The 13,012-nt window shown below is 36.0% G+C and overlaps 1 protein-coding gene across 1 annotated transcript in view; it reads right to left on the reverse strand.

Annotated features, from left to right (window-relative positions):
- LOC122520572 (AF4/FMR2 family member lilli) overlaps positions 1–13,012 on the reverse strand; it is a 77,785-nt gene that overhangs the window by 20,073 nt on the left and 44,700 nt on the right. Inside the window, exons 4-9 of the mRNA XM_043640672.1 lie at positions 9,056–9,222; positions 8,867–8,929; positions 6,770–6,950; positions 3,488–3,617; positions 1,921–3,061; positions 66–1,468 (exon numbers count right to left, since the gene is read on the reverse strand). Coding sequence (XP_043496607.1) covers positions 66–1,468; positions 1,921–3,061; positions 3,488–3,617; positions 6,770–6,950; positions 8,867–8,929; positions 9,056–9,222 — 3,085 coding nt within the window. The remainder of the gene's footprint in view (positions 1–65; positions 1,469–1,920; positions 3,062–3,487; positions 3,618–6,769; positions 6,951–8,866; positions 8,930–9,055; positions 9,223–13,012) is intronic.

A 13,012-nucleotide genomic window follows, 5' to 3' on the forward strand; every position in this document is an offset into this window, starting at 1 on the left:
AAATCAACTAGGAAAAAACGCAAGATACATTTCGTATCTTATTTACCGTGTCAAAAGTATCCTACCTGAAAGTCAGGATTTTTTGAGTCCTCCAATATAGCATCTATCACATGCTCGATTTGTTTCTGATTATTTTTATGACATTCTAAACCATTTTGTCTCAATCTTCTACCAGACGCGTAAATGTCCGTCCCATTAGCTTTTCGTCGATCGAAATCGCTCTCCGAGCTGGTCTTCGAAGTTTCCGAATCTGAACTCTGTTGTTTCCTATTTCTCGGCTCGTAAGGGCTGCCCAAAGTTTTTCGATTTGCTCGTTCGATCGAATCGTTCTCGTAACTGTTCCTCCTCGAGGATGCCCTAACGTCGCCATTTTTCCATCGTTTGCTTTCGGAATAAGACTCGCTGTTCTTAACGTTTTCAATCTCCTTGATGGCATCGCTGACCTTTTCCAATTGTCTACGATTTTCGTTCAATGCCTTTTTCACTATTTGATCCTCGATCAAAAGATTGACCGGTATTTTCGATGACAATCTTTCGCTGCTAGTAGTACTCGTCAATTTTTTCGATCTTTCCTCCAGAAGAAAATCGATCGGCTTACCGATATCCAATGCTTTCGATGCAGAAATTGAAAGTGGTATACCACCGTTGCATTCTCGATCGATACCAAAATCCTTGCTCGTATCTTTGTTGCTGGTGCTGATAGAAAAATTATTCAACGGTAACCTTTCCCGTGAAATTTCGCTCAACTGTTGTTGTTGTTGTTTTTGTTTTTGTTGTTGATGACGTTCCTTTTTCATTTTTCCAAACAATTTTTGTCCTACCGACGTTTCCTCAGAATTAATTTTTATGCCAAGATTTTTAGGTCCAGCACGATCGTTTTCTTCTTCCTCCTCGTCCTCGTCCTCCTCCTCTTCTTCTTCTTCTTCGTCATTTTCGTCGTCTTCGTCTTCTTCTTCTTCGTCGTCGTCGTCGTCGTCGTCGTTGCTATTGTTATTATTATTATTATCGTTGTTGTTGGTTATCGGTAAGGAAACGACTCTGATCAGATCCGGTGGTGGTACGTTGTCGGCAAACTCGTTCGGTAATTCGTCCAAATCTTCCGATTTCTCTTCCGACGATCTTCTTTTTTTACCAGCCTCCATCATTTTGTTATTATCCTTCAAAAGACTTTTAATATTGTCGAACGTTGTCGAGTATCGTTTCACGTCCGAAAATCGATTTTCCTCAGCTTTTTCGAACGACAAACTTTTCGTCTTGGTGGCAGCGCTCTTTGGCAAAACTTTTCGTTCCTTTTTACGACCACGTCGTATAACGTACGTCCCGTTTTTGCTCAAATCCTGTGGACGAATTTGATCGAGATCATTCGTCGAGGAATCCGAGTAAGGTGATATCAAATCGTCGTCCGTAGTCGAGAGCCTTGGATCTTGCCAATCGTCAAAGTCACGTAGTTTGGATGCCGATCCAACGCCTGCAAGAAAAATCGTTATCGTTGAAACATTTTCTTCTTTTTTGTTTTTTTTCAAAAATAGATGGCAATAAGATTAAATAAAACAAGATAAAGGTAATTATCTTCTAATCGATGAGTTAACAACAACACTAACGTGCTTAGCCTTTTAAGTACGGATTCACGAGTGTTATTATGTTACTTCGAATATATGACTCACGTTATATAAATTACATTTACATCGTTTGCTTCGATTATTTTTCATCCGATAAAATATATTATTGTTTAAACGATTTTTCATTGTTCCAAAAAGTTTGACAATTAAATAATATAAAATACAAAATATCTCTGAACCTTGTTAAAAGCTTACTAAGAATAATTGACAATTGTTATTATTATTACATTGAATTTCCCTAATTAAAAGGTTAAGCGTTTAACTTGAATAATAAAATCGTGAATAAAAGTAAGTGACTTACTGGAAACGTCGCTGCTCTTTCGACGTCTCCTACCGACAACTTTGGTGCTACCAGGGGCGTAAAGAGGATCGTCTTCTAAGGACACTTCCCAAGCGATCGAGTGTCTCTTACTGATGGGCGGTGGTGGTGGTAAGAGCTCTTCCAAGGAATCGTCGGAAAATCTTTCCTCTTCGGATTGAGTACGAAAGTCGGTTGAATTTCTTGTTGAGAAATCGGAATTTCTCGTGGAGAACATGTCGGAGTAACGTTCCTCCGAACATCTGTCGGACGTGCGACCGGAAAATCTTTCGCTGGATTCGGCACGTGGCAATGAAAACGAAACAAAGTCGAGATTCCTGATGGAGAATGGATCGGAGGTTGGTATGGAAACGTGATCATTCGAGCTGGCACTTGCCACGGCTATCGAGAAATCCGAGTGGAATCTTTCGTTCGAGGTCGAATTCGCCCTGGAAAAGTCCGATGAGTCGCAGTTGGCTCTCATCGAGAACCTCTCGACGCTTACCGAACTCGAACGTGGTATCGACGATCTTTCGGATTCTGAGTTACGTGAAAATCTGCCCTCGCTCGAGTCCGAATCGTTTCTACGTCGTCTTTGACCGATTTCTTCGAGCCCTGCGCCACTGGCATCACCGCCACTTGCATCACCGCCATTGCTACCACCACCGTTACTGCTGCTACCTTCTCCTCCTCCACCACCACCACCACCCCCTAGTCCTAGTCCTAGTCCTATTCCTCCACCTCCACCACCTCCTCCTCCTCCTCCTAAACCTCTACGATTATGAATACGATTGTGACTATGACTGTGATTATGATTCATCAGTAATCTATCTTCCACGCTGCTTGATTTCATGATCTCGTTTTGCCTCTGTTTTCGCAAATGTGACGTCCGATCCTTGTCAGGATTTTTACGACGACGATCCCTCTCCAGATCCTCCTCGGACGAACGACGCCTAACTTCACGGTGTTTCTCGATGGTACATGGATTAGTCCTAGGTGGTATCCAATTGAACGACACCTTGGTATCGTACGGTAGACTCGCAAATTTACTTGGCGGGCTAGAACTTGGTGGTTCTCGTTTCGTTCTACCCATATCTGCGTTACCGTTCTCCCATCCGTACGGTCTTCGATGTCGGGTCTTCGGCTGTATGAATTATAAACAAAAAACACGTTGTTAATATTTTATTTATTTCTGTGATCGTATAGGTTATCATTTATTTCTTTTTATATATATATATATATATATTTTTATTTGTTCAGTTTAGTTAACACGTGGGGGGATGGTAATTACTATCTTATCGATTTTTCTTTAATTTATCATTGAACAATTTTCTAATCAACTTTTTTTCTTTTCTTTAGCAACATTTTATCAAATCAAACTAATCGTTTCACCCGTTTATTGTCAAATAAATATTATGTTCCCACCACTACCACCCCCACCCCTAAAAAAGAAAGTCGATTTATTTTGGCTACCGGACGATATCAGATTTGTTTTTTTGTTTGTCCCCACAAAAATGTTTGATATCATTTTAAGGATCAAAGGATAATAGAAAAGGGGTGTAGTACTCACAAGAGTTGTCTGGGTGGTAACCGCGTTTCCGTGGCGCATGCTATCCTCCATAGTTATCATCCATTGCTGTCTACCACTTCGCCGTTCCGACGATTGGCTCGTTCTCTTTGACGAGTTTCCGGGGGAGACTCTGATAACAGACAGAGAAAGACCCGTACGAAATCCACATGCTTCTTCGACTTTAAAATAACCAGTCATATATCTTTCTTCCTCCCACTACATCGTATTTGTTCTCCGTTAGATACCAGGTGGTCGGGGCTGGGGAAAGTGGAGGGGATAAGCTTTAACGAAAATTTCATTTTAGGTGAGAACTTCGACGCGAAATGCTTTTAAAGCTTTTTGTCTTCAACGAAACCTCTCAACCCATCGATAAACTTTTTCTTCTTCTTCTTCTTTTTTTGATTTTCTTACAACTATCGAAAACATTTTTAAACTAACGTCAATCTGAAGGAACATTTTGGGCTATACCAGTAAAGGAATATAATCTAAGAAACGTGAAGAACTAAAAGAAGTTCCTTACCCATCTCTTTTACCCCTCGTACCCACCAACCCCGTTGTTCTTTCAACGAGGACAAGGCTTTTTTTTTTATTTGACTACTTTTTTCACCCGATTGCATGATATCGATCGTTTTTCAAACGCGAAACGTTGCTATGCGAATTATCGAATTTTCACACGTTCGTTCACGAACGAACGAAGCGTGTGTGTACGTGTGTGTGCATGTTGTACGTAAAGTTTCAAAATGAATTTCGTACTTTCTAATTACCGCGATTTTTTTCTTTTCCTTTTTTTGGACATAGTTATGTATATTAATGAAATAAGTTTTTTAACGAAATAAATAACGCGCGAATATTTTCGTTTAATTTATACAATGAAAATAAAGTGAGAACATAAGTTGCACAAAAATGACTTTCATTCCCGAAAGCTATTTTTAAAATGGCGTCCGTAATAAAAAAACATCTTTTGATTAAATATTTTATTCAATCGGTCTAATAAAATAACGAAACGTCGATAATTTGATTCGATTAGAAAAGAAAAAAGTTAATTGACAAAAATTCTACTTACAAATATACGAAAGAAGACAAAAGAAAAAAAGTAGAGAAAACACGACTCGAATCGTGAGAAACTTTAATGGCTCCGTAGTATAAAGAGGTTAGGAAAAATGAAATAACCACAACAACGACAAAAATAAATGTCAATTAAATATTTTATCCAACGTGTCTAAAAAGGAAAAGAAAACCAAAAAAGACAATCCCAAATAAATAATCTCAAATAAATAAATAAATAAATAGAAAGTTTGAGTAGAAAGAAAATGGCCAAGAAAATGTGGTGGTCTAGCATCCAAGTTGAAAGAAGAAAAGGTTGAGTGAAAAAGTATATATATATAGGTGGCCTAAGTTTTCTCGAAGAAGAGTGAATAACAGACAGAAAGACAGACAGACAGACAGACACGAAACGTGGTGATTAGGATCGACAAGTCGAAGGAAAGAAGTGTACCACCACCACCACCACCACCAACCACTCGGTGGCAAGTTTAGTATTATTGACGTTGAGTATAGATGTTATAGGTGTGTGTTAGTATTGGGTCTCGATAGTAGTGGGTGTCGAGACCAACATCGATGAGTTTCCTTTTTTTCTTTTTCTTTTTTTTTTTTCCTACCTAGTCGAGCTTTTCCTCCACCAAGAAGAATTGTGCATAGTCAAAGTACACTCGGAACGTGTTTTTCCGATATTTTCCTTTCCTCTTTCGCTTTACGTTTTCGCCTCGATCGTTACGACACTCCGGATACAAGAAGAAACGTTCAGGGGGCGCAGGAGGGAGGGTAGGGGGGGAAACCAACACCTATTCTGCTGGCTGTCGAGGAAATTCCAGAAAATCTCGGCCAACGTGTCGAGTTTACGAAGAAGACAGATAGACAGACAGACAGAAAGACAGACAGACAGTGAGAGAAAATCGCTAGCAAACGAAAAAAAAAACTTTTTGTCGTCGGTTTTCCTACTTCCTTTTTCTTTTTCTTTTTTTTAAATCTTTTTTTCTCACTTCAAACGGAAACGAAAAACTTGGAGAATCGGTTAGTTCGAGATAGAAGAAGAGAAAAAGAAAAAATTTTTCGATATCCCTCCAACCCCCTTCCTGTCACGTTCAAAGGCAAAAAGGATCGATTAATCATTTACGTACTTTCAATGTAACGTTGTTGAAAATTGAAGGATACTGATCACTTAGGTTAAAAATTTCAACAATTTTCCTATCTCTTCGCGATGTTATATTCTTCACGATAAACTAGAATTGTGTAATGATATATATATATATATTGTTATATATATATATGTATTTTGTTTTAATTTTATTATATTCAATATATTTTTATTATATAAGATAAATAAACAAAAAAATTTATTTTTTATTATATGAAAAATAATTAAAATTGTATATTAAACGTTGTATGTTTAACGAATGAAGGATAAGTAATTACGTTAATTGATTTTTTTCTTTTACTTTTTTTTTTTAAATCTAATCATGACTTTCAACGTCGTATCGAGTAAGAATACACGATCGAAGTTTTCCCGATAGTTTGGTGTCTCTATTTTAAGGAAAGTTTCATTTTCTTAACTAAACTCGTTTAAACAGGGGGGATGTGAGAATGGGGGGTGAGTTTATTTTTGGTTTGACTTTAGTACTCGAAGTTCGGCAATTGTCTATAGAAAAAGTGTTACTCTTTATTAAACTATTATTACGAGTTAAAGTATTATTCTCGTCGATTAAAAATAACAATCCGAAAAATCTCCTCCCCCCGATTTCGGAACGTATATAAATTATTCTCAACAGTTTTAATCGGCTATATTATCGGAATGATATCGTAGTAGCATCGTGTAAATATATTTAAAAATAAAATTGACGAATAGATTTTTCAATCAATTGTGCCAATAAAAAAAATTAATTAGATCGAGTGGAACAATTGAGTAATAAAAGAAAAAAAAGGATCTATATTTCACGATTTATTTATAGATTATGAAATTATTCGTATTAGAAAATAAGTCAGGAAAATATTATTTTCTGTTCAATTTCTTTTCGTTTTGTTTAGTTTGGAATGAAAATAATTTGCGGTTATAAAATAAATTCGGTTAGAAAATAAATGCGGTCGTAAAATAATTCCTTTTTTTCTTTTCTTTTTTAATTGTTTCCTACTCCCTCTCCCTTTCACCTCTACCGCCTACCACTTGAAGAATTAACAAAATTAAAAATTTAAAAAAAAAATATGCTTACGCGGCAACGATTAACTTACATCGGTAATAGGGTAGAAATAATGCGTTCTGCTTCTTCGGGGGGCGGAGGAAATTCCTGCGATGGTAATCCCGCTGAATCCTGTGGCTCCGGACAGTCCGGAACCGGTCGTAATGCTAACAACGCCATTTTCGCTTTCCGTCCATTCATGCTCATGTAACCGTCGTCCTCCGATTGATGTCCTATATAAGAAAAAAATTATAAATCAAACCAAATTATTTTTTCAATCATAATTATATATCTCGCGATACGTCATATTTTTGTTAGCGAAAAAATATATAACAAATTTTTCTTTCATTCGTAATTCATAAGGAAAACTATTTGAAAAAAAAAGAAAAAAAAAAGAACGTTTAAAAAGTTTGCAATTCGAAATGAATTTATTTTCTTTTGTTTTTTCTTCTCTCTCTCTCTTTCTCTCTCCTGTGGTCTAATTATAAATAAATATCGTAACGTAACGGATTTCGTTGCATTTTTAAATATTTTTCTTTTCCCTCATTCGATGAATGGGGGGGGGGGGTTGGTTGGTAGTTGGAAGGTACATTAATGATTATCGGGATTTGCGAATGGATTGAAACTAAACTGCAAATCGGTTCTAGAAGTTCATACATTCTTGTTAATAACACGCCCGCCTCCCTCCCCAACTCTTCTCATCCCCCACCCTATCATCTCCTTCTCTCTCTCTCTCAGCAATTAATAATAACTCGCTATTATTGCATTGGCTTATACGATGTACGTATAAAGCTTATCCCGCAGAAATTGATTAAACAAGCGCAAGTAGATAAGCATTATTATAGTTTCCTACATCTTTCTATATACGTGTATAGTTATGTCTGTGTTTGTTAACGAGCGAATCTGACGCGAGTTAATTTAATGATCCTATTGTTTCGAGCAAGAATAAAAATACAAAAAATAAAAAAAGAAAAAAAAAGGAAAAATATAATCGAGAGGAGATATAAAAATAAAAAATATTTCATCCAACCGATTTGATAATCATCGAATTATATATATTAAGTGGGAAATGATCGTTTGAATTATTTTCGATTCTTTTTTTAAAGGACAATTATGAGACAATTGTAAAATAACGTCAACGTTCTCTTTTTTTAGGGGAAGAGAGAAATTTAGTTAAATAAAAATAAATATTATAAATATAGAAAGAAGAATAAAGAGAGAGAGAGGGAGAAGGGGAGAGAGAGAGAGAGAAACCAATTACCGAAAAAGTAATTAAAAGAAAAATGAATGAACCGACGAGTATATGACAGCATCCTTTACGTGATAGTTAAAACAAGTTGGACAAGTAAATGTGGCAAATGAAATACGTATTATAAGAATATAACAATGTTGGATTAATTATTAAACTTTTGACACTTTCTAATGATCAAATGTTTCGTTCAGGTACTCGAAAGTGTTTTTTTATTCCTACGACCAATGGTCAACAAACTGCAAAGATTTTTTCCCCTCAATTATTATACAATATTAAATTTCAATTATTCAAAGATTCTAAAAAAGAAATAAAATTATTTGAAAGATTAACAGCGAATCGTTAAATTTCTTTAAATACAAATGATTAATTATATTTGAATACTAAACTAACCTACGCGCGATCAAATGACCTTCTCCTATAATTTGTAAAAAAACATTCAACGAAAGCTTCTAAAATGTAAATTATTTATTTCCAAATAAAAGAAGATATAAGATTATTCTGCTACCACACAATTGGCTAAAATGTTATTAATAATATATACATTTTATTTAATATTATTCTATATGAGAATATATATATGTTACTTCTTTTTTTTAAACATATAATTGATCTCTCGCGATAAGAATAGGTATACATAAAATATCGAATAAGTTTAATATTAAATAAATTACGAAAAGAAAACAAAAATTAAAAAATAACATCCACCATATTACTCATTGATATCAAAAATACAAACATTCTAAGATACCGAGAGAAAGGGTTGGCTTAAGAACTACCAGAACAAAATAAAGGGTTAGGTTTGTTAAAAACAAAAAGAAATAAGAAAAGGAAAATCAAGAAAAGTAAGAATGAAACGGGGGAAAAAAAAGTAAAGGAAGGAAGTATGTTTGATAGTACCTAAAGAAGGACTCTCGTCGTCGGGCGTGAGGCCAATACTGGGTTCCGTACTGCTGCCACAATCTCTGAGAAGACCGTCGACGATATTTTCGTTTCTTCCGTTCCCGACAACGACGACGACTTCTTCTTCTTCTTCTTCGTCTCCAGCAGCACCACCTCCGCTGCTGCTGCTTCTGCTGCCACTTCCGCTTCCGTTACCGCCGCCGCCGCCGCCACCACCGTCGCCACCTCCACCTCCTCCACCACCACCACCACCACCACCAACACCGGTGCAGACTTCGCTTTCTGCCTCGTGCTCGTCGTACTCTGAGAGCACTTTGTCCAGCAGTTCGATCGATCGTTGTACATCGTCACCTCTGGAACAAACGTTTAACACGTTCGATTCTATAGAGATTATATATGCTACTCTTAAACCCGTCAGTCGACTCTCGTTTAACTTAACTTCTCTTTTCCCTCCCTTTTTACCACGCCATTTTGTTTTACGAAACTAAAAATACATGGTCATAATTTGTAACGAGGGGTTACTTTGAAAGAAAAAAAAAGGGATGTAAAGTATGATGTAAAGTACGAAAGAACGCAGGGTGTGTTCTATGTGTTCTTTTTTCTTTTTCGATAAAAAAAAATAGTATTGAATCGCGTTTAGAGGTTATGTCAGGATCAGATATAAACTTTTCCAGAGTGGTGGGGGGATAACTCGACACGTGCTACATATCGTCTTTTGATTATTATTTTTGTGCAAAACTAAAAAAAAAAAAGGATTGATTGTCGATTGATTTTGGATTAGAGAGAAAAGAAATATTTGATTTGGACGAACTAGTATTATCTAGTATTAAAATAAAACGTCAGTTGTAAGCAACACGGGTTATAATTTCTTCGTGATTTACCTATCTTATATATTTATTAATACTCATTGAATAAATATTATCTTAATAAGTGTGTGATTGTGATTCGAATGTTTTCGAATGAAATGCGATTTCTTCAATGGATTATATGAATAGAATTACTTCTTTGAAGCTACCGTATATATTAATACTCGTTGAATAAACATAATCTTTCAGTCAATGTATCGTTGCGTATGTATGTATGAGTCTGTATATGAGTTATTCCAACGTTTAAAATGAAATGCTAGAGAATTTCTTCTTCAATCTGACGATCCTGACAACAAATTAAACATACGTTAATTTCTCATTTAATTTCCCATCAAAAGATAATACCGTAATGTCATCTCTTTTGCATTTCTTCTTTTCATTTACTTTCTTTCTTTATTTATTTATTTATTTGACGTTAAATCCACGTCAAGAGAACGTCCTTACGATGTTAATTCTGTACGTGCGTGTATTATATGGATAATATACACATACAGAGACATACACTACACATATACACGTTAACAGATTAATTATTTCGTTCCCCTCGACATCCGCTTGTGCGACTCTGCCTTCCTGGTAAAAGGCGGACCTATTTTCTTCCCCCACCCCCACCCCCACCTCACCGTGAACATTTTAACTTTATTCTTTAGCTTCCTTCGATGTAAAGACTTAATTAATGTCACAGTCAGTTTTAAACGTCCATCCATTTAATTATTTTGCATACTTTGTCTGATATCGTATACAATTTTGTCTATTTTCTTAAATTAAATCTCTTTGTTTATCGTTACATATTCGAATTGTTCATATTTCCATTTTTTTTTTTCTATTAATAATGTTTATCAAAATTTGTTGGGAATTGCAATGAAAAAGAAGATTGATCGTAATTGAAAAGTAATGACGGAACTTAGATATTACTTTGGGGGTGGGGGTGCAGAGTACATCCCCCATATTTCCTAAAAACGAGAGATGAAGATCGTTTGGTAAACTTCGTTTAGAGTCAACCCCAGTTTTATCCGGGACCCCTGTTTACGGTTGCATTCGCTACGAGTTGTTAACACGGAAATTAATTATCCAATTTTCCGGGTTGATCCGTTGTTAATGGTTGAACGCAAAAATTAGTTAGAAATCATGCAAGTTATTGTATAATTACATTTATTTATTTATTTTTTCTTTCTTAAATAAAATCTGTTCGCATATTACCAAAGAAACTCTTTTTCAAATCTCCGATCATGTTACGATTCATTTGCCAATTATTAAACATTCGATAGTCTGAAGTACGTGAATCTAAAAAAAAAAAAAAAAAACAGAGAAAGGGGTGAAAAAGGAAAGAAAGGGCGTAATAATAGTGGAAAAGAATAAAAGGAGAAAAGACAAAGAAAAAAAAAGAAAATGAAAGAATAAAACAGTCAATTGCAGGAGGGGTACAGGAGTGATGGGGGTTGGGGGTGTACACGACGCGTAGCGTACGTACACACACGTACACAAAAACAAACGTACACACACGGGGGGAACACAGAGGAGGGGAGGGGTGACTGGCTTTCGCAGGAACTTCGCCTAGGGTGAAATACGTTCGCGAAGGTTGAACAAAACAAAGGAAGGGAGGGTAGGCAGGCATACGGGGTTAGTATGGAAGGAAAAAAAAGAATGAGGGGGGGACGAACGCACAGTGAGCCCAGTGTCCTAGTGTGCGAAAGAACCTAAAGAATGTGCCACAAGTCCACCACCACCACCACCACTACCGCCACCACCCCCTTTGGTGTTTGACTGCAGTCAACGAAATCTCTTGCCGAAAGGTCGACTCACTCTCTCTCTCTCGTGAACACTCTTACGACGTCCTTCCCCTCTGCTCACCCCCACCCCACTCCTTTCCTTCTATTCCTCTTCCTCGTATTCCTCCTCCTCCTCTTCCTCCTCCTCCTCCTCTTCCTCCTTTTCCTCTTCTTTCTCATTCTCATTCTCCTTCTCACTGGCTTTTTAAATAGGCTCGGGAACAGCTTTCGTTGTGTCAGGCTCGTTATACTCAATTCATAATTCAAGATTATAATTGGTCCGAAACCCGAGGTGGTTTAAAAAAAAGATCTCGTAGTCGTAATCGTCGTAGTCGTCTAATCCTGACGCAACTTTTCCTTCAACTGTTCTACGATTTATATTTCATTCCTATTAACTGTTGTTTATGTTTTTATTATATTGAGGAGAAATAAACCAAAAAGAAGTTTTTCCTTTTCTTTTTTGTTGTTGTTTTATTTTCTTTCAGGACTCCCTTTTGGTATCCTTCTTATCTTGCTCTTCTAGCTTTTCGTCCTTTTAATTTTGGAGAAAGGTTCGTTTTTAATAATAAATATATATAATACATATAATATATAGAATAAATTAATATTTATTTATTTCCAAAGGGGGAGGATGGGAGAGGGTAGTTTTTTGTTCGAACTTTCGAAAACGTTCGCTTTTAATAATAAATATAATAATGAATCTAATAAATATATAAAAATATATATATATTAAATAAATAATAATATATAAAGGACAAATAAATATTTGTCTACTTCTAAGAGGTGGTGGGGCAGGGATTTTTTTTATATCTCGTTTATTATTCCGTCAGCACGTTTTTTACGTGTCTACGAATTATTTTTTCTTCTTTTTTTTTTAATTACCGATAAGATAACAACTCAAAGATAAAGTATTATATTAATATATTATACATAGTTACGCCTGCGTAGATCGTATCGATCGTTTTCCAATCTTTTGTTTCTTTTCGAACACTCGAGAGATAGAAATAGAGATAGATAGATAGATAGATAGAGAAAGAGAGAGAGAGAGAATTGATTGGCATACGTATGCCGTATGCGGTCCACCTTCGTATGTATTAATTTTGTATGATATATGTGACGACACCGATACTCACATAGATACATACGTCGTCACATATGTGTATGTATCCCGCAGAGAAATTCGATATTCACCTCTCGAACAGGGTCACAGGACAATCGATACGCTAGCTACTGTAGGTCGTTAAACGCCATAGAAGGAATCAAGAAGATACAGGGGTACGGTTACGGTCACGTATAACGTCGTATTAAAACCTTACACCTTTTTCCCCCCTCCCCACCGTACGTTCTAAATTAAATTCGTCAATTCAGTTATGTTCAATTCTGTTCTGTTCAGTAGTAGTAGGCTGAAAAAAAAACCATAACACATCCTAACTTTGTCTCCGATCCGAGATATAAATATAAATATAAAAGTTATACCAAAAAAGTTGCGTTTAAACTAATTAAACGGT

This window comes from Polistes fuscatus, unplaced genomic scaffold, assembly GCF_010416935.1.
Source record: "Polistes fuscatus isolate 324 unplaced genomic scaffold, CU_Pfus_HIC Scaffold4, whole genome shotgun sequence".
NCBI classification, from domain to species: Eukaryota; Metazoa; Arthropoda; class Insecta; order Hymenoptera; family Vespidae; genus Polistes; species Polistes fuscatus.